Source organism: Peromyscus leucopus, chromosome 4 (genome assembly GCF_004664715.2).
Source record: "Peromyscus leucopus breed LL Stock chromosome 4, UCI_PerLeu_2.1, whole genome shotgun sequence".
NCBI classification, from domain to species: domain Eukaryota; kingdom Metazoa; phylum Chordata; class Mammalia; order Rodentia; family Cricetidae; genus Peromyscus; species Peromyscus leucopus.
The window spans coordinates 3,304,593-3,327,166 of record NC_051066.1 but is presented as its reverse complement, the minus strand read 5'-3'; the positions used below and the strand labels follow the sequence as shown (position 1 = coordinate 3,327,166).

The following is a 22,574-nucleotide window of genomic DNA, read 5'->3' as shown; positions in this document are numbered from 1 at the left end:
CCAGCAGTAAGACAGGAAGGAACCCACTGATAAGGTTAACCACCTGGAATGGTTGGCAGTGACCCCAAAGGCGTTAGTAGCCACTGATGTGTGAGCCTTCAGGGCCATTCAGAAAACACATACATATACAGATGAGGAACTCCAGAGCAGGAGGCGACATGGCTTTGGGGCTGATGTTGGCAAGAGACGGCATAGCCACTTCTCATCCAGATCTTGTAGCTTCTGACTTCACATCCCCTCCACCACTCACAGGAGGAGCAAGACGCCCTGGTAGGTGTGGCCTCTGTGTGTTTGAGGTGGGGTGCGGGCGGGGGGGGGGGAGGGGGGGCAGGGGAGGATGGTGCCCGTGTGTACCCGGATCACGGTCACAGCACAACTTCCGTCACTAGAGTTACAGTTTACTGTTTGTGAAACGAGGCTCCTAACACCTTCTGTGCTGGGTCACGGGACACTTAACGAGAGAATCTTTGCAGTTTTGTGATGAACTGCACAAATGTCAGTTATGGTTATTAGACTACTCAGAGGACAGAGATGGGAACCTTGCCCACTCAGAGGTTGATTCTCCTAGCAGGAGAATCAAAAAGAAAACAAAGATCAGGGCTGGAGAGATGGCTCAGAGGTTAAGAGCACCGACTGCTCTTCCAGAGGTCCTGAGTTCAATTCCCAGCAACCACATGGTGGTTCACAACCATCTGTAATGAGATCTGGTGCCCTCCTCTGCATACATAATAAATAAATAAATCTTTAAAAAAAAAGAAAGAAAAAAAAAAAAGAAAACAAAGATCAAAGCATGGCCACCACAGCTGCAGTCTTTGGTGTGGTGTTTACCACAGCCCCATCTCCTTGCCCATTTTGTTCTCCTCCATTGGAGTAGTTGTGGTAGCCTAGGCTCCAATGGCCTTTTTACGTGTTGGTGCGTAGACAGGCCTGCATTCCTGCTCAGACCCACCCTTACCTTCGTCACTGGTTTAGCCAGTGGCCCCTTTGGGAGGAGGAGCATCTCCATCCCAGTCCACCCCAGCTCCCACGATGTTAGTGCCATCTTTCACGGGTCTCAACCCCACAGAGTTCCTTCCAGGCAAGAGCCAAGCTCTCCAGTCTACCCAAGGCCTAGCCACTGTGTGCTCAGCAAGTGTATGCAGGATCACAAACGAACGAGTGGACAGCGGTCCACCTCCAGCAGTGGTGGAGTCAAAGCCCTAAGCTAACGGTGGACTGGGATTTGGGGAGGGTTGCACAACCATGGTTGAAGACAGGGCTAATTCCACTCCGTTCATCTTCCTTCTCACCTCCATAATGTGAAAGGACAGAAGATACGCAGGCCCTCCCCACACCTGTCAGGCGAGGGCCCATGGGATGTGAGGCAGCCATCAGGTACCTGAGTCCCGCTGGTCCAGGGTCACAGAGTTCCACCTCCTTGTGATGTCGATGTAGAGGATGTCCACTGCAGCCATGGACAGGCTGCTGCTGCTCAGCTTGCAGTTCCTGCCGCAACAGGAAAGAAAACTGTGTCACTCTACAGTGAAAACATCTGGCCCTCTCCCTCAAGCCTGTGGAGATTGAACATTTGTGCCCCCATGAAACCCACAGGTGGGGTCTTTGGAGCTTAAGAGGTCGTGTTGGCGGGGCCCTAGCAGATCAGTTAGTGTCCTTGTACGGAGACACTCAGGAGAGGAGAGCTCGCTTGCCTCCCTGCTCCTCACCACAGAGAAAGCAGATGCAAGGCGCCAGGAGCAGGCCCTAGCAGGCGCCTTGCTGCATTCAGCAGCGGCCTCCCGGCCTCCAGACCGAGAGGTCAGCTTCTGTTGTTTAAAGCACCGGAACTGCTCAGATGGAGAATGTGTCTTTGCTCAGGCCATGTTTTCCTCCCCAGAATTCTTGGAGGCCAGCAGAGGAACAGCAGGGAGAAAGTTGCAAGTGAGAACTGGGGAATGGAGACTATGGCTTTAGTTAGGAGCGAATGAGTGGCCTGTTGAGAGCAAGACTGTGGAGACAGCCAAGCTTGAGCCAAATCCTGGCTCTGCCACTGAGGACCTGGGCAGGCCGCTCCCCTTTCCGGCCTACCTGTTTCAGTGTTTTCCTCCTGTCAGCTGCAGCTCGTACAGCCTTCAAGACCCCGCCCACTCCCAAAGGGGGCAGCACTCTTTCTTTGCACTATTATTATTGTTATTATTATTATTATTATTATTATATTATTATTATTATTACTATTATTGCAGTAGGGACTCACATAGCCCAGGCTGGCCTGAAACTCGCTGTGTGGCTGAGGATGATCCTCCTGTCTCCACCTCCCAAGTGCTAGGGTTACAGGTATGCACCACTATACCTGTTTTTTCGGGTGGTACTGGGGTGGAACCAGAGCCTCATCCATGCTAGGCAAGCATTCTCCAGCTGAGCTACACCCCAGCCCGAGGAACTCCATAGTCAAGAAACACTCCTCCTTATGTGTGTTCATCTTCTTACGACTGTTTCAGGATGTGAGTACTGCCCTCTCCCGCCAGTGCAGGCAGCCGTCGGTGCCACGGTCACATGTCCTGGCAATGACCGCTCACCGCTGAAGTGGCTCAAGTCACCACTGGCCTGGGAGCCGTTCCTCCCGGATCTCACCAGATGAGCCCCTGAGGCCAAACGAGGACACGGGGCGCGCTGTGCCGCACTCCACTTCTGACTCCGTCACCCTGACGGCTTTGGACAGGCCCAGACACGCAGAGCGCACAGAGAGCACAGGCTGGGCCCACGCCACAGGAGCGCCCTTCCATCCTGGGCTGCATGCTTATTCCTGGTCACCTGGAGCCAGGGGAGGCTGGAATCTTCTGGTGCTCCTCCTGCTTACGTGTGGGGAAGCCAAAAGAATGAGATTTAAGTCTGATGTTGGCAGCGATCCTGTCTAAGCCACGGAGGTGGGTGAACAGCATTTAGATGCTTGATTGTGGGTAGTTTTCTTAAGCCTCTCTCCACATCTTCGTTTCCTGATCTCTAGGATGAAGACAGCACGTGCCCACATGGCTGCTGAGACAGCGAGTGTCCGTGGGGGACCTGTGTGATGCCTGGGAGACTCGTGGCATCCCCAGTCCTCATCTCCTCTCACTCCCCATTTTCCTCTCAGGCCACCAGACCAAACTTTCACTGATCTTTTGAGGTATTGAAACCTAGGTCAAGAGAGCCTAGGGCAGCCATTGGCTTGTCCGATTCTCCCTCCCAACTCTGGACGTGATCATTCTGGGAGGTGGGTTTTGCCTAGGAATCCTGAAGGCTGGACTCTGGGCCAGCTGTCAAGGTGTCAGAGCTATAGCCAACACTTTTTAATGCATCACATCTGTGACCCCAGCTGGTGATAAAGTGCTTGTCTGACTGCCCATTTGTCATTGTCCCCGTGTGAACAGTTCCCATAGGCACCAGACAGGTGAAGCTTTGATTGGCAAGCTTGATTGGCACCCAGAGGCCCCTGTCCAAATTCAGGTCCACTCCTTAACCGTGGTGGCTATGAGCATGCCCAACATGGTGCCTTGATGAAGCCATTGCCCCTCCTTCCTCTTATTTCTTCCCACCCGTCTGCATTTTCCAGACCGACAATTCACATCCTGTTTCATATTTCAATCACAAGGCTCCATGGCAGACTTCAAAGCATGTCAGCGCACAGTTATTGAGTCTCAGTAAAACATGTCAGTGGATGGATGCCAAGCTTTTCACGTTGCCCGTCATAGAGGTGGCTATCTCTACTGGGTTCTGCTAGGGACAATACTCCAGTCTCTTGAGCCATGCTGTCAGTGTATGCTGCACATTTCCAAAGCTTCACTGAGAAAAGCCCAATCACCTTTCGCTAATGGTCAGTGTTCTTAGGACTACCTGCTCCCTGGTAGGACAGAGTGCTGCCTGGCCTGCTCTATGGGTTAATGAAGGATAAAAACAGAAACTGAACTGACCCCTGGTACATAGTTATTTCTTTTTCCTGACAGGAAGAAAATAGAAATGTCAAACCTTTAGCAGAAGCCGTAATTTACCAGGGAGAATTCTCCATTTATCCCCTTTCCAAGGTAACTCATCCTCCCCAGCAATACTGCCAATACAGTTGATTACGATGTCCGCAGTCAACAGAGGACTGTGCATGTCGGCTGCAGCAGACGGGAAATGCTTAAAGAGATTTGGATTCTGTAGGTATTTCTTGGGCACCATATCCATCTGCAAGGTCCTTTCCTTCCCAAGGTCTCAGAATCTGTGTAAGCATATGTGAGGGAGGGGTCCTCAGTCCCATTTCAGTGGGTATGGAGGGTCAGGATTTCCCCAAGGTCACACAGGTCTGTATCCCATCTCCCCTTGGAGACAGAGGAGGAGGTTCGGGAGCTGTGGGGAGGTGGCCCAGTGTAGGGTCCCAGGAGGAGCCTAGGATCAAGATACAAAGTCTAACGACCAAAGGGCTGGACACCTGCTGGGAAGTTTGGGGATGGAAGGCTTCTGGGAGATAACCAGGGTCTCAGGGTTTGTCCTTTGGCTACCAGACATTCTCAGTGAGCTCAAATAGAGGCTAACATCAAGTCTTTGGAATAAGGCTTTTCATCCATCTAGCCACTGAATACAGAACTCATCTTCTGCCACAGAGGTCAGCAGTATTCAGGGCCCAGGGTGACACAGCTCTCAGAGGGTCCCGTGCAGGAGATGGAGTGTGATGGCCAGGTAGTTCTGACCATGGAGCACAATCTCCTCCCCTTATGCCCTGGGATAAGTTCATTCAATGAACGGGTGGGAGGGTCAATTCTTTAGTGGAAGGGCACTCTGAGAAATAGGGTGAGAGAAGCTAGAAATTTTCTAGAACAGGAATGAAAAATTGGGACCTTGGCTTTGTTGCCTGTTCTTTTTGTTTGTTTATTTTTTATTTTTTATTTTTTAAAGACAGGGTTTCTCCGTGTAGTTTTGGTGCCTGACCTGGATCTCACTCTGTAGACCAGGCTGTCCTCGAACTCACAGAGATCCACCTGGCTCTGCCTCTGAGTGCTGGGATTAAAGGCATGCGCCAACACCACCCGGCAGTTGCCTGTTCTTGAGCATGCCACAAAAGTTCTCATTTGTCTGAGGGGGGTCGAGGACACCCACCAGACAAGGCTTAGATATTGATGCTCCGTGCCAGGCACATGTGGAGAAAGAAGAAGCCAATGATAAGCAAAGCCTTGCCCACTGGTGAAGAAACAGCTGAAAGTGATGATTTTTGTGCATTTCTTGTTGTTTTTCTTTTCAGAATGGAAGGGAATCTGAGTACATATGATGGGAGAGAATCACAAATCATTCAAGTTCATTAGGAGCCTGAGCGTGTAGGAAGCTTTGAAATGATCATCCCATTTCCTCTAACTGCCTACGTCTCATGGGAAATTTAGGGACCAACTTTTTACACTCCACAAAATCCTATTTATAGAATTTCTTTTATGTTCATCCCTCTTTGTGGCGAAAAAAAAAAAAAAAGCAGCTTTTCATTTCCCCCAAGAGGTTTCTCTAAGGTAAAAGGCAAAGACCCATATTTATTTTAAGGGGGGGGGATAACTAAGTATTTCAGGGAGGGGGAAGGAAAGAGGTGGCTACAGTTTAAAACATCCATGGTCTTCAAGGGTTAGAAGAAGAATCTCACAAGATTTCTGGGAAGGAATGGTCACAGAAGGGACAGTTTCAAAGTCACTAAGGAGTTAATGATAAAGGGGAAAGCTGGCTACTTATACTTCTATTCTAGAACATTCTAACATGTCATGTCTCTCAGAGAAAAACCCCTACAGCTATCCATTATGGAGCATATTAATATCTCCGTACAATAAAAGGGAAAGGAGAGGGAAAAGGACAAAGAGAAAAATGTGTCCTTTAATTCAGAAGGAGACCTGGGATCAGAAGCAGGGATAGTGGAGGAGCAGGGACTTCAAAGTGCGGTCTCAGAGTGCGGACGGAACTGCAGTTTCCCAACTGTGGAAAAAGTGTCCTCCATGAACTACATCTGATGGCTCCCCACCCCCAACTAGTGACCCATTGGCAGGAGCCTAACACAAATACATTTCTCTTCAAGGAAGGCTGTCAAGCTGCAGAATCAATTAGACAGCTTTTATTTTCCTGAGAAAGAGAAGCTTCCTCACCCTGGCAATTATTATAAAATAAAATTTCCAAAAATAAATAAATAAATAAAAAATAAGAAGAGGAGCTCAATTCACAGTGATGATACGCGCTGCTATTCCTCGGCTCCGGAGGAAATGACACTGGAGACTGGTTAGAGTGTCGAGACAAGAGAGTGACAGTTCGTTATTTCTCGTTCTCAGGGAAAGAGAAAGTGGGAGATGGCTGGGCGGCCATTAGCATAATTCCCCCTGAAAACTGCTGATCTATGCTGCAAGTTCTGAGAGACGGACACCGAAAATAAATCCAAACGGACTGTTTATTATTTTCTTCCCTTCTCATTCTCTTCAAGGAATGTGGAGAGAAACAGAGTGGGTAGCAGCTATGAAAGCCAAGTTCCACTTCGGGCATCTGTGTGGGAACCTTGAAGCAGCGTGCGCCATGCTGGGAATGTCTCTGCTTTGAAGCGCTCTTGCAAAGGGCACTTGGTTCAATTCAGCATGTGGCATAAATATTATTAATTCATAACGAAGCAATATTTAAACCAAAGTGGAAAGGAGAGAGAGAGAACAGTCGTTAGCAGGTGGTAAAATTTAATCTGCAAGACTGAACATACCCAGATAAATTGGAAAGCGGAGAATTATCATATTTTACTATTAAGTTGCCATTGGGGTTTCTTGGGACATCTTTAAAGGAAACGTCTGTTACCAAGTGCGGTGTTCCATCCACGTCCTCCTGCATCCTTAATCAGGACAGGCATTTGCTGGGCTGCCTTGTTGTCTGGGTCCATCTGCTCGAGCTGCCTCTTGGCCACCTGAAGATGCTCTTTTACTGTCCTGTTCTGCCACAGCTCCATGACAGCCCTGACTAGCCACAGATTGGAGGTGGTGGCTTCAGAACCTAACACTCCCCAACCTTGGAAAAATCTATTTCTCATGCAAACGCCTCCAGTGGTGGTGAGGATCACAGAGCCTGTCACATCCACAGCTTTTGCAGGGATATTCTTGTCATTAGGTCTTCTGGCCTGCGAGTTATCATTATTAGAAACTTTAGGGTTTCTCTATGTAGCCTTGGCTGTCTCAGAACTCGCTCTGTAGACTATGCTGGCCTCGAACTCAGAGATCCACCTGCCTCTGCCTCTTGAGCAATGGGATTAAAGGCATGTGCCACCACCACCCAGCCTATTAGAAACATTCTTAATTCTGTTTTCTCTTCAGGATGGTGTAAATGTGGAGGTCCTCTCAATAGATGCCTCCTGGGTTCTCACATCAAGTGTCACTCACTGGAGGCCTCTGTGGGCAGTCCTGTTTTGATGGAATGCATACATGGTTAAAGCCATTCTTTGAATATGGAGATTTTACATAAAAATAAGCAAGCACAGCTTCTTTTGAAGAGACCCAAATCTCTGGTAGCATCAAGTTAGTGTGGTGGTGAGCAGCTTCGCCAGCCACTTCCCATCAGAGCCCACAGTGTGTGTGAGGCAGTGGGGAGGGAGGAAGACCTGGAAGCATTTGAGACTGGAAGCTTTCCAGTGTCTCCAAATCTCCTCCCTGTCTATCCTGTGTCCTTGCCCAGTTCACAGAGCCTCAGGTCCATTGCAGATTGGATTACACACCATCCCTCACTTCTCAGCTTGGGCCACATGAAATCCTTCTGCTGGCCCTCCCTGCTGCCTTGGTGGTGTGTCTGTCTACTGCTCAGCCAATAACAGCTAGTAGTGAACAAACACTGCCTCCTCCAGGAGGCCCTGTGGATTCCACCAGGTGGACGAAACCTCCCCTGCTCTTATTCCTAGCTCGCTGCTCTGTTCACAGCCTCAGCCATGGAGCCCCTGGCCGCAGGTTCAGACTTTGCCAAAGGCTGAAGTGGGGAGTCGATTCCCATGTGCAGTTAGTCTGAGAGTCCCAAGGGAAGGAAGTTCTTTAGCTTGTCTTTGAATGTCCTGTCCCCATGCTTGGGAAGAGATGGGCATGGACAGGATGTCATAGGATCTGTGTTCCTTGCAGATTCTGACAGTTCCCCACGTGAAGCTCAGCTGGCCTTTCAGTCCTTCAGGTTTTGAATGGGGACTTCTGTGTCATGGTGCAGAAGCTGGGCAGGCCCAGAATGTTCTTGCCTTGGCCATGTTATGCAAATGAAGTGCACCAGCTCGCCTACCTCACTGTGTCCCCATGTGCTTCCACAGGCCCTGACACCAGGGTCCTCTGTGTTCCGAGGCTCAAGTAAGAATCACAAAGAGGCACGGGCTGCCTAGCTATTGTCTTCTTCTCTCTCCTTTTCACTGTAATGACAGCAGTTTTTATACATTTTAAAAGAACACACACACACACACACACCCACACCTCTAGAGGCCAGCAATATGGGTCAATGCATAAAGATGCTTGCCACCAAGCCTGACAGCTTGAGTTCAGTCTCTGAGATCCACATTGTGGGAGGAAAGAACTGGCTCCTGAAAGCTGTCCTCTGACCTCCATAGGCATGCTGTGACATGTGTGACCTGTACTCACACACACTAAATACATGAATAAATAGACATAATACAAAGTTGGCTTCCCAGCTTCCCATGTAACTAGAAGTAGCCAACAAAATGAAGCCAGAAGCCAGGCGGTGGTGGCGCATACCTTTAATTCCAGCACTCGCGAGGCAGAGGTAGGCGGATCTCTTGAGTTTGAGGCCAGCCTGGTCTACCGAGCAAGATCCAGGACAGGCACCAAAACTACACAGAAAAACCCTGCCTTGAAAACCAAAACCAAAAACCAAAACAAAACCAGACAAAATGGAGGCAGAAGTCATTGTTCTTGTACCCAGAGCAGCTTCTGAGGGTCCAGTTCATTGGCGCCCAGAGCAGCTTCTGAGGGTCCAGCTCATCGGCAGGGTGGAGACTGTGCTACTTCCCCCTCCTCCTCTCAGTCTAGAGCTCCGTCATGGTGGCTGGATTTTGAGCAGCCATCCTGTGACCATAAGGCAACCTTGGAACCATTAGACCACGTTTAGTGTGGGTGACCAGAAAGGAGATGGGACTGGATGACACTGTGGAGCTGCTCACCGTCCCTAGAAGGCCTGGTGGCTTTTTTGTTCCAAGCCACCTGCAGACACCATGCAATACTGAGTGTCGACTACAGTCCTGACAAGAGTCAAAGAGGCTCCCTCAATCCAGGCCCTGGGCCAGGTGCTTATGGTCCACCTTACCCCACACTCACAACACCACACCAGGCAGGATTACTGCTCACACAGGGAAGTAGGACTACAGACTAATGGAAGATTTGCCAAAGCCATGCAGCCAATGACCAATAAGCTTGGTCCTAGAGCCAGACCTATTCGACCCCAAAGCCTATGTCCTTCCTTCTGCCCAACGCCTCCCCTGCCCTCTGAAACTAAAGCAATGCCCTTCTCAAGCCATCCTAGGACTTCAGGTTTGCTAAAGTGGCTGGCAACAGTGGCCACCTAGACATGGGTTTACCATCTTACCAAGACTGGAAGGTTGGTAGCAGTCTCCATAAACTGCATCTGGAGAAGCCTTTAGCAAAATGCGGCTTCCAACTCACGGTGCCCAATTATTTGCTTTAGTGGAGTGTGGCTTTGAGGTGCAGGGTAGGGTGTTAAAACAAGAGGTGACAGCAGGGCTGAGGGCCGTCAGAGACTTCCTCTGAGGTGGCTGTGCCACAGAGAACTGCAACTGAGCAGATCCCTGCTGTCCCAGATCACGTTTGCTGAAGAGATCCAGGGTCATCTGCTCGGCATGGCTGCCCAGGTCGTATCAGACCTGTGCAGGCCCTGGCGCTCGCTTGCCCTCGCCCTCCCTCCCTCTCTCCTCCCTCCTCTCCCTCCCTCCCCTCCCTCTGTGTGTGTTTGAATTTATAGAAATATATGTAAAATTTCGTGACATTCTTAAACCATTGTAGAAACTAACTAACATTTATTAATCACTTACCATATACTAGGTGTTTCCCTGTGGTCCTGATTAATTCTATACATAACACACACACATGCACACACACACATGCACACACACACATGCACACACACGCATGCACACACACACACACACACACACACACACACACACGCACACACACACATGCACACACGCACACACACACGCGTGCGCGCACACATGCACACACACATGCACGCACACACACATACCCCTATGGCCTGTGTGGCTGCATTCCACTCTATAGGCTAAGACCTCCAGGTCCAGGGTAGTCATGAACTCACCTGTGTTGCCCCTAAAGTGTTCCAAAGGGAGGAGGCAATGAATGAACCCTCAAAGATGGACAGTAAGAGACAACTGCTTACTTTGTAGGCTACAGAAAAACCTCTCTCCTAGTTTATGTTTTACCTTTAAAACTCATGCAAGTTTTGTATAGCACACACTATAAGCATGTTATTTTAATATTAGAACAACTGTACTATATGATTTATCAGACTAATTATTAAACTTTTCACTCCAGAAACTCAGTGTGGAATGACATGCCTTCGTGAACTCAGCCTCAGCCAGGCTGCTCCACTGGGAGAATGCACGTTAAACACAGGCTGGTCGGACACCCACGAGCAATCACTACTAAGTGTTGACAGACCTGGTTCAAGGTCAGAGTCCGCAGTTGGAATCTGGTTGAGGAAGTCCCCTATTCCAGTCTCACTCTGTTTCTGTGAAGAAACACTTGGACCAGAAGCAGTTTAGCAGGAGAAAGGATTTGTTTGGCTTATACTTCCAGGTAGTGGTCCATCTTTGAGGGAAGTCAGGGCAGAAACTCAAGGAGGTACTTGAAGCAGAAAACACGGAGGAACGCTACTTGCTGGTTGGCTGGCTGGCTCAGAGTCCTGCTCAGCTAGCTTTCTTATACAACCTAGGACTGCCTGCCTCGAGACGGCATCCCCAGTGTGATGGGCCCTCCTGTGCAGGTTAATACTTCAGACACCCGCACAGACATGCCTACAGGCCAGTCTGATTCAGACTTCCCTCCAAGTGACGACACTAAGGAGGATATCCCCTGAGGGTTCATGTGTGGAGGCATGGACCTCACTCAGAGTGCTGTTACTCAGGGGCGGCATATTTAGGAGGCAGAGCTTGTCAAAGGTCTTTAGGTCATTGGGCATGAGCCCTGGAGAATATAAGTGGGACCCTGAATTGTTATAAGAATGAGCCTAACTCCAATTTGCTCTGATCATCTCTGGACATGATCTTTCTCCTGAACATGCCTCCCCTGTGATATCATCTGCCATCAGACTCTTAACAAAGACCTATCTAACGGTGCTGCTAACTTAAACTACTGTGAGCTAAGTGAAGCCATTTTTTTAAATAAGGTTATCCAGCTTCAGGTATCCTGTCATAACAACAATAAAAAATGACTACTGTGTAGTTCACAATTCTTTTGGGTGTGTGTGCATGTGTGTGGGTGGGTGCAAACACCTACACATGTGGGTATGGAGACCAGAGGTAGATCTTGAGTGTCTTCCTCCACTATACTCCACCTTATATTTTGAGACAGGCTCTTCACTGAACCTGGAGTTTTGTTCTTTTCTAGAATGGCTTGCCAGCAAGCTCTTATCTTGCCCTGTCCACCATTCCTGGTGCTGGAATTACTATTGCATGCTACCATGCCTGGCTTTCATGTGGGTGCCAGGGATTTGAACTCAGGTCCTCATTCTTAAGTATCAAGAGCATTACTATGAATTACCTCCCTCTGCCCCATAATTGCTTGTTTTAATAATGAACCTACAATTTAAATGTCATGAGCAGAGCATTCATTAACTCATCTGACAAGAGTCTACATTATGTCAGGATCAGTGCCAGCCCTGAGGTGAATATAGCTTCAAATGGGGTACCAGTTCAATACTATGGTCTCCTAAGAGCAGTCAAGGGCCACATGGCATTCAGCTGAGTGACCAGACTCCACCCCCTCCAAAGCTCAAGAAAGGAAGCTGATCTCACTAACCTTATGAAGGTCCGAAAGCCAGTCGGTCCCAACTTCATTGTCCCCTTGATTCCCAGGAACCGGATAAACAAATTAGCCATCCTGTCTACCAGGCGCAGGTAGTTGAACTGCTTGGCATACTTGGGGAACACCTGCTTGAGGCAAATCGAGGGCAGGTGGGCTTCAGGGTTGGAGTCGGGGTCACCGGTCATCTCACAGTCCACATCTTCCTTCCCAGTGACAGGCTTTTCAGGATGCTGAGACCTGAAATACACAAGGCACTCATGACACACTGCCTTCCTCCAATGGCTTCCTTCCCTTGGAATGTACAGTCGCTCCAGGGAATTGGTGTTATACAGTTTCTATTTTGTAGACTAGAAAACTGACCTCTGGGAAGTGGCCTGCCGAGGCTCACACAGCTTCTGTATGGTGAAGCCAAGGCTTAAACCCAAGGCAGAGCCAGGACTGGAAACACAGGTTTCCTCCATCCTGCCAGCCCAGCTTTGCTCTGCTCACGATTCAAGGGAATACTCCACTGAGAGCAGTCTGGATTTGATTTCAAACTCCTACTTATAGGTAGTAATTGAATAATTAAGAAATGGGAAAAAAATCTCACTGAGGGTTGGCAAGAAGCCACGGGCACAGTTCAGTGAACAACTTGCAGAGACTCTTCCATTCCTCAGCCCTAGGAACATGGACAATTTCCTGTCTTAACTGTTTATTCGGAGCTCATACAGAAAATGACAAGTTTTGTGTGTTTTATTCTGAAATTATTCTGATAATCAAGGAAATGATTTATCTATCTACCTCTAGCTGGAAATGGTCTCAGTTTCTTCTTGCCTCCAGCATGACACAGCCCTTCCCCCTCCCAGAGTCTGTCCTATCTCCTTGGTATTTCACTACCAGATGTCTGCCAGTTCCCCAGGGGGCAAAAATCAGAATAAATGCCAACTCTTCCTCTGTCTCCGTAGTCAATGCTTTATCACTGTAGTCCCAAGTCAGCTCTCACAGGCCAGGGTTCTCCCACGCTGGAAGAGACTCCATGACCACAGCAACCTTTATACAGGAAAACATTTCATTGGTGCTGACTTACACTTCAGAGGTTTAGTCCATTATCATCATGGTGGGGGGTGGGAGGAAGCATGAGGACACACAGGCAGACATGGTGCTGGAGGAGGAGCTGAGAGTCCTACATCCAGATCAGCAGGCAGCAGAAAGCGAGAGAGAGCGCTGCTGGACCTGGTGTGGGCTTCTGAAACATCAAAACCCACCCCGAGTGACACACTTCCTCCAACAAGGCCACACCTCCTAATAGTGCCACCCCCTATGGGGGCCATTTTAACTCAAACCACCATACAATGCAACAAATTTAATGAAAGTTGCCTCCCATTCTCTGCTCCCAGGAGCCTAATACACACCACATCCTTAGACATGAGTTGGCTGGGATGTGGCTCACAGAACACTGAGGGGCTGACCTGTGACCCACTGAAGTATGTGGGGAACAGAGAGACGTGTCCAAGGAACAGAATGGGATGTGAAAGAATGTCACTGGTGTGGCCAAAGAGACATCTTGGGGTGGAGGTAGTGTAGTATAGAAATGCACCACACAGCCAGGGCCAGGGAGAAGCAGGTACAGGGACACCATGATGGTCTAGTGTGGGGCCTGCCGCGGGGCCTGCCGCGGGGCCTGCCGCGGGGCCTGCCGCGGGGCCTGCCGCGGGGCCTGCCGCGGGGCCTGCCGCGGGGCCTGCTGGAAGTGGGGATGCTGTGGGGCCTGCCGCGGGGCCTGCCGTGGGGCCTGCCGTGGGGCCTGCTGGAAGTGGGGATGCTGTGGGGCCTGCCGCGGGGCCTGCCGCGGGGCCTGCCGCGGGGCCTGCCGCGGGGCCTGCTGGAAGTGGGGATGCTGTGGGGCCTGCCGCGGGGCCTGCCGTGGGGCCTGCCGTGGGGCCTGCTGGAAGTGGGGATGCTGTGGGGCCTGCCGCGGGGCCTGCCGCGGGCCTGCCGCGGGGCCTGCCGCGGGGCCTGTTGTGGGGCCTGCCGCGGGGCCTGTTGTGGGGCCTGCCGCGGGGCCTGCCGCGGGGCCTGCCGTGGGGCCTGCCGTGGGGCCTGCCGTGGGGCCTGCTGGAAGTGGGGATGCTGACGTGAGGCTGTTTAAAGAAAAGAATCACAAGAAGCCAATATTGAGTTTAACACCATGAGATATGTGTTGAACCATCTGTTTTGGTTTAGATGGGACTTACTAACCATGTGCAGTGTGTTCAGGACTTGGTCTTAGAGTGATGACGGCGGGTGGCAGGTGGTTTTCTGTGGACCTGGTCTGGGTGGGACAGGAGCCAAGAAAGGGTGGAGTTTGAAGGAGAGAGAAGCACTGAATGAGGAGTTGGGAACTCAGGGGCGTGGACTCTTAGGCGCCGGGCCAGACCAAAGGACAGCAGTGTGGAGGGTGACACTCAAAGCCTGGAGGAGAAGGTGTGCCCAGCCAGTGAGGAGCTAGAAACAAGGAGGTCTGGGAAAAAGCACAAATGGCAGGATGAGGCCCTTGTGAAGAGGCGGGTATCTCAGACAAGGCTGGAGAGGAAGTAGGCCAATCAGGTGCGCTGGTTGCCACAGGGCTAAGCATGGTGGCATATACCCATAATCCCAGCACTTGGGAGAAAGCAACAGGAGAATTGCAAATTCTAGGGCAGCCTGGGCTACATTGTAAGTTTAGGGCCAGCCAGAGGTACATAGTGAGACCTTGTCTCAAAACTGAAAATAAATAAAATGAAAGCCACTCGGGTGCCAGAATGGAGAATGGGAAGGGCAAACCCAGAAACACGGTGTGATGCTTTGAATGAAAATGGCCCCATAAGCCCATAGGGGGTGGGTGGCACTATTAGGAGATGTGGCCTTGTTGGAGGGAGTGTGTCACTCGGGGTGGGTTTTGATGTTTCAGAAGCCCACACCAGGCCCAGTGGCGCTCTCTCTCTCTCTCTCTCTTCTGCTGCCTGCTGATCTGGATATGGAACTCTCAGCTCCTCCTCCAGCACCATGTCTGCCTGTGTGTCCTCATGCTTCTCCCCACCCCCCACCATGATGATAATGGACTAAACCTCTGAAGTGTAAGCCAGCCGCAATTAAATGTTTTCCTGTATAAGAGTTGGAGTGGTCATGGTGTCTCTTTGTAGCAACAGAACCCTGACTAAGACATTGGGAAAGTTTGCTTCCAATAATGACTTAAATGGACAGGAAGAGTCTCAAAGCCATGATGTTCCTTATCCCATAAGTCCCTGGGAATGGGAAAGAAACTTGAGAGACAAACATTGTGTTGGAAAGCTTTGCCCAAGTGGTCCCCTTCTCATACCAGCCCAAGGAGCCAACTTCCAGGGAAGACATGAGTAGAAAGTTCCAGAAGGCCTAGTCACAGTTTCTTTCAAGTGGATCCTAACTTTGGACTCAAAGCAAAGACTGGCAGGGGAACAGAACCAGGCATCACGAAGGAAAATCTCTTTCAATGTTCAATGGCATGGAGGGTCTGGGTTGTAAAACACTCCCTCCTGCTGCACGTGCAGACCCAGTTCCTCAGAAGAGGTGAGTATTCTCTAGGACATGCAATTTTTCCTTCAGCAGAAATGGCTTTGTCCCCATCACCTTGAACTTCAGACAGTAAATAAAAGCCAGGTGGTTATTTTTCACATGAAATGAAGTATTTTCCCCATGACAGTTGTAGGAAGAAAAATGGGGGCGGCGGCGGCGGCGGGGAAACTGACACTCTTACCAGAAATTAGCTCCTGAATTTCTGAATAAGTGGTAGTGGCTGACATTATAAGCACTCAGGAAATTTCATTAGGGGGAGACTGGGCGGTGTGCAGTATGAAGGCATGGAGGGATGGAGACAGCTCAGGGACCACTCCGTCAACAAACCCGCCTCCAGGGGTCATCTCATCTGCTCTCCACGCACCTCTGTGGAGGAGCCTGCGACTACAGCCCTGTTCCAGACGGGGAGACTGAGGTCGAGCATGGCATGATATCTCTGAATAAACCACGATTATAAAGCAGTTCTCCAAACAGCTCTCTAGCACTCTTGTTTTCCTATAACCTTACTCTAAAGCACATCATGGTTCACACTGGGACTCAAAATTCTAAATACTATTGTTTAATTTTTAAAAACATTAAAAATACCAATTGCCTTTAATCTCATCTACCTACATACCTATCTATCTACCTACCTATCTATCTATCTATCTATCTATCTATCTATCTATCATCTATCTATTTTCTTTGATATTCCTCCTCAGTTAGAGATCTAATGGCCGCATGATTTGTCATCTGCCTGAACAGAACCCCGTGTTCGGCCTCCTCCCTGGATGAGGTGGCTCCTCTCCCAAACACAGATGTTGCGGTGTGTTAACTGCAGGTGGCTTTGGAAATATTCTATCCAGAAAGATTTTTTTTTTGTTCTTGTGTGAAACATACATAAAAGCCACCATTTAAACCCTTTTAAAGTGTATAGTTCAGTGGTTTTAGATCTTTCATGAGGTTTTATCGCTGCCATCTAGTTCTAGAACATTTCACAACAGTGTCATTTCAGAGAAGAAATTTTAACCTAGGTAGACAGGATGGGAGCTATGTAGCAGCAGGTTGTTTAAAACAGCACATAGTCCAGGTGGCTGTCTTAGATTGGACTGCCACGATGATGGGGACCTCATCAGCTCCATCCAGCACACTCAGACTAGACACATCTTCCTCAGGTCACCCCAGAGGATGAGGACGCCCTCTTCCGGAGACTCCTGTCTATTGCTGCCCAGCATGCACCTGTCCCTCCTCCTCCAAGGCTTCTGTACCTCCGATGGCTGCCCTCCCAGACACCAGTGTCCCTTCACAGACCTCAGAACCACAGCTTCTGAGGGAAGTGATTTTCTTCACCTGGAAGTACTAAAGATGCAGCTGATATATAAGAGGAAATAAAAGGATGAGGGATGGCATCTTTGCTGGAGATAATTGCAATTATCACACCGAGACCCAAGCCATCACAAATACTGTAAAAATCCCGTTTTTACTTAATAGCATTTTAATAGAAATGTCAGGCTTTTGGAATAAAAGTGACTGCTAAAGAAAACATAAATCAAGTTTACTAGTCCTTTGGGATCGTTTCTGGAAAAAAATTGAATTTGGTATATCCTTGATTCATTAAAACAGGGGAAAGGATCCTGGAATGTTTTATCTATTATCATTTTTCAAGCAAAGTAGAATTCTTTTTCATTGAAACTCGTGTGAGAAAATCACCTGTCTCTATTTTGTCTGGAAACCTCACTGCTAAAAAATCGCCACCGATTACTGGGGACCTTCTACATGTCAAGAATTGAGCTAATCAGTTTACCTTTGTAATCCCATTGTTTCCAGTCACAGGTCTCTGAGTAGGTGGAAACCATTTCCCCTTCTCAGGGTGGCCGGGCGACACTTGCCCAGGCTCACTCCATCAGCTGAGGGATCCGCACTGACTTTAGGGCCGCCTCCCCATGACTCCCCAAGTCAAGCTCGCCATGCAGTTCATGTGCTTTTCGATTTAAATCAAATCAGAGACTTTTCTTCTCTATAAGCTATATATAGTCCTGGAGATTAACAAAAGTGGGGAGGTAGATGTGGCAAGATCAAATCCTAGTTTCACAGGAGTTGCTTGGCTTCCCTCTAGAGGAATAACTTCCGTCTCTTGTTAAGTACGCCTTCAGTCACTTTCCACCCCTGAGATATTTCCTAAGCACTGGTATGTCCCAGGGGCCTTGGATACATAGGTGAGGTGGACAGAATCCCTGCTGCCCAGAGGCATGTGACTGAATGGGGATAGAGAGAGGCCCATACATGAACCACACTGGTAGTGTCATGTCCAGGTGGCCAACATGGGTTTTGATCTCGATTCTGACTTCTAGAATGGGGGACGATGAGGCAGAGAGCAGCCAGCCAGGCCACATGCCGGCAAAGCTGTGTCCAGACAGGGTGCCCTGGGCACGGGGGCTCTAGGGATGGACGCAAGCCTCTTTCTGTCTGTCACTAGATCTCAGATGCGCACGAAGTGCACCACTGTCCACGAAGAAATGCTAACCACGTACCATGCAGTGCCTTAAATTAGGACCCGCAGCTAATTTGAAGTGTCTCGGGATGAAGTCACTAAAAATAAATGTAACTACCAGAAACCCCAGCTCTGTCACTTGAAAAAGCTCTGCCATGACAGAGCCCCATTTGCCTGATGGGTGATATGACGCAGTTTGAAGAGGAGGTACAGACTGTGGATGGACCGGGCACATGTTCCCGAGAGATGAGGGAAGAACTGAGAGAAGTCTCTGCTCGACACATTCAAGTCCATTTAAGAGCCAGCCCAGGCCGAGGATGGCCCTACCTGCCTCCACCCTGTCCCTCCCCCAGGCCCCGGCCACTCCCACCTCATTTGATCTCTGAAGCACACTGATGACACCATTACAGCCAAGCAGGTTTAAAGTATGTATTCTCCATAAAATCTCACCGAGTGGGTGTTCTGTTTTTACTCTCATACAATCCATCCTAACTGCAGCCTCCTCTCCTTCTAATCCCACCCCCCACCCCCACCCCCGCCGCCCCGCGCCGCCAGATCCACTGCTCCTCTGTTTCCCTTCAGAAAAGAGCAGCCCTCCCAGAGATATCAACCGAACGGCATAACAAGATGCAATAAGACTAGGCCTATGCCCTCATGTCAAGGCTGGACGAGTCAGTCCAGTAGGAGGAAATAGGTCCTATAAGCAGGCAAGAGAATCAGACACCCTGACTTGCATTGTTAGGAGTCCAACAAAAACCTCAAGCTAAAGAACAGCAGTGTGTATGCAAAGGGGATGGAATAGACCCATGACAAAGTGGATGTTATATTCCTACTTTACAGAAAGGGGAACCAAGACACAGGAAGACAAATCAATGCATGGTGAAGCCAGGATAGAAAAATATGCATATATATCTACATGGTTGTATACACATGTAAACATGCATGTAAATCTAGATTCCACATATGAGGGAAAACGTGATATTTTAGGTGGCTCCATTTTAGATATGAGGGAGATGTGTTCAGAAAAGCTGACCGACCACCTTGTGAAAGTTTCACAATTTGAACCCAGAGCTGTTTCGGTTCAAAACTGGGCGCTTTCTTTTCATTTTCTCAGCTGGACTAATTTTCTGTCTCCTTGGAGAGAATCTCTTACTTTATGCTATAAAGAAGGCTTAACGGGGAGAATGGATGAGGGTGGGTACAGCCTGTGCCAGCACGAAATGGGGGTGCTGCTTAAGATCTAACTTCATCCTTCTCTGAGGCACCAAGATGAACTAGCGAGGCAGCTTCTGGGAGGGTCGACTGCTCGTCTGGATGCAGTTGCCCAATTTTGCTTGCCGAGCAAATCAGTTTGTTACTTGACTACCCTGGGCTCTTGTAACTCGCGACGCAGAGTGTTTGTGGAATGCAGAGTATCAAGGCGGAGGCAACAGCAGCGCATCTCTGTCCGTGCTGTGGGATGCTTCCTGGAGCCATGACCCGGGCTGGCTGCTGGAGCGTTTTCTCACGTGGTCAGACAATGAACTGCAGAAGGACAAATGGGAGGACACAGTCTCCTGGCCACTTCCCCAGGCCTGAAGGCAAGTCTTTTCATCAGCGCTGGAGAGCCCTTTGGGGGCCACTGGGCCCAGCCCTCCTGTTCAGCTCATTTCCCACAGGCCTCGCAGTAAGCCTCCTCGCTGGCGGGGCACGCTTCATGTCAGGTGCCTTCCCTGCTGTTCCTTTTGCTATGTTGCGTGTGCTCCATCGATGGAGTGTTCTGTACACACAGCTCAGGCAGCCATGCTACTGCGGCTCCTCTCTGGTGAGGCACGGGCCGGATGGTCTGGGTGGTGTGGGGTACAGGAGATTGATTGGTAAATCAAGGAGCAGTTGGATCATCTGCTTGAGGCCACCTGACCTTAGGCAAGTCATAACCCCAAAGCTTTATTTAAGCCAGATAATAGTGGTCCTCTAACCCACAGGCCTGATATAAGTGACGTAAGCAGAGAGAGTGGAGCATGCATCAGCCCCGTGCCTGGACACTGTCGGCCACTTCTACCATAATCACCTGCATCTCGAAGGGCTTACCATGTAGTCACCAGCCAACCACTGAGAGGCAGATGTTCATCAGGAGATCCTGCTCCATGCCTACCTCATGTAACTAGACACAGGATTGCCCCCCACGGCTCCAGCTGCTGGGAGAGTCTCGTTACAGGCTGCCTAGGCCGATGAGACCTGTCTTCTTGTTCCAGCTTAGACTGTGCTCCATGATGCCTCAGTGAATAACAAACCACACCTGATATTTCAATCTTGGCTCAGGATTACTGCTATCATAAAATCCTATGCTGATGGAGATGTTGCTCCCCGCCCTATACCGGAAGTAGTTAAACACAGGGGTTAGAGGGCACAACATTTGCCTCATTCTCTTTCTGAAATAAAAGGGAAGTAGAGGCCAGTCTTTGCTTGAGGGGAGACATCTAGCGAGAGGCCAAACTCCATCCTCCTGATCCCCTGACTCAGAGTCTTCAGATGAACAAAGGGGAGAAAAACACACTACATTGAGCAGGAACACCCTGATGGCGGGAATTCCAAATGATTCTGGGTACTTTGGCCAGGAGGGAAGGTGACACTTTGGCCAGGCTTCACTTTTCTCTGGAACCCAGAGAAAAGCTCTTCAATGTCTGAGCTTGCCTTGAACAGTGTCCTGTCCTGAGGCGTGCTAGCCAGATACCCAAGTGGGATGTTGGAGCCTCATGTCATCTGCTCACTGCCTGCCCTCTCTCCCTCCTGACATTCCCTCCCTTGGCAAATGTGTTTGCTAATCACTTGTGTGTTCCATCTTTTCTGTATCTCTTTCTACAACTTTCTGGGGGGAAAAAGCATCACTCCTTTGTCCATAACCTTCCTGACTTTGTACATCATCATTATACTATTTGTTGTTGTTTGCTTTGTTTTTTGAGACAAGGTTTCTCTGTGTAGCCTTGGCTGTCCTGGAACTCACTCTGTAGCCCAGGCTGACCTTGAACTCACAGAGATCCACCTGCCTCTGCCTCCTGAGTGCTGGGATTAAAGGTGTGCACCACTATGCCTGACATCATATTCTTGATCACTTTCAACATTGTTATCTTCATTATCCTCTCCATCAAGTTCATCACCTTCATCACACCATCCTCACCATCCTCACACCATCCTCACCATCCTCACACCATCCTCACCATCATCACACCATCCTCACCATCATCACACCATCCTCACCATCATCACACCATCCTCACCATCCTCACCATCATCACCATCATCACACCATCCTCACCATCCTCACCATCATCACACCATCCTCACCATCATCACACCATCCTCACCATCCTCACACCATCCTCACCATCCTCACACCATCCTCACCATCCTCACACCATCCTCACCATCCTCACACCATCCTCACCATCATCACACCATCCTCACCATCATCACACCATCCTCACCATCATTACACCATCCTCACCATCCTCACACCATCCTCACCATCCTCACACCATCCTCACCATCCTCGCACCATCCTCACCATCATCACACCATCCTCACCATCCTCACACCATCCTCACCATCCTCACCATCATCACACCATCCTCACCATCCTCACACCATCCTCACCATCATCACACCATCCTCACCATCCTCACACCATCCTCACCATCCTCACACCATCCTCACCATCATCACACCATCCTCACCATCCTCACACCATCCTCACCATCCTCACACCATCCTCACCATCATCACACCATCCTCACCATCATCACACCATCCTCACCATCCTCACACCATCCTCACCATCCTCACACCGTCCTCACCATCCTCACACCATCCTCACCATCCTCACACCATCCTCACCATCATCACACCATCCTCACCATCATCACACCATCCTCACCACCACCTTCCTCACCATCACCTTCCTCACCATCACCATCATGGCCAGGATCATTTACACCACCGTCACTATTTTCAGCATTGTTACCACCATCATCACAATTGTCATGGTCACAGTCATTTCTGCCGCCGCCATCATCTTCGTGGTCATCGCCGTGACCACCTCCACCTGCTATTGTCGTTATCATTGCTATCATCATCAGCTTCATCACTGCCATTATCATAAAATTCACTGAGGACTTATTCTCTGACCTTCAGGATGCAAAGAATGTAACACACTTGTTTTTCTTTCTTCAAAGAACGTATCAAGCTTAAATGACTAATTTTTTAACTGTCCATGGAATATGTTTCTTTTTGAAAAACTCCAGAAGGGCAGGCTCTGCAGCTGCTGAGTCTGTGACTAAAGTTATTGCCTTCACAAAGCCTCATTGTGCACACACCTTGCCGTGAGTATAGTCACATGTGAATGAGTTCATACAACACCAATTAACCAGACACAACGACTAACCTGAGTTTCTATCTGGTGACCCTGAGGCTTAGGTACACCAGTGGCTTCAATGGTGAGTCTGGGATTGGAACTCTATGCCATATCCCACATTCCTAACTCCTACACACCT

General features: G+C 49.5%; 1 protein-coding gene across 6 annotated transcripts in view; it reads right to left on the bottom strand.

Moving 5' to 3' along the window:
- Positions 1 to 22,574, bottom strand: part of Ttll11 (tubulin tyrosine ligase like 11) — a 231,506-nt gene that overhangs the window by 35,607 nt on the left and 173,325 nt on the right. For 5 of the 6 annotated variants that reach the window (XR_005091290.1, XM_028886112.2, XM_037204479.1 and 2 more), the window contains 2 exons: positions 12,021 to 12,263; positions 1,379 to 1,485 (listed from right to left, as the gene is read on the bottom strand). Coding sequence is in view for 5 of the 6 variants with exons in the window: in XM_028886112.2 (XP_028741945.2) it covers positions 1,379 to 1,485; positions 12,021 to 12,263 (350 nt within the window). In the remaining variant the exon portion in view is untranslated. Of the gene's footprint in view, positions 1 to 1,378; positions 1,486 to 7,222; positions 8,363 to 12,020; positions 12,264 to 22,574 lie in introns of those variants that run through there. The other variant, XM_037204481.1, reaches the window with a different exon arrangement.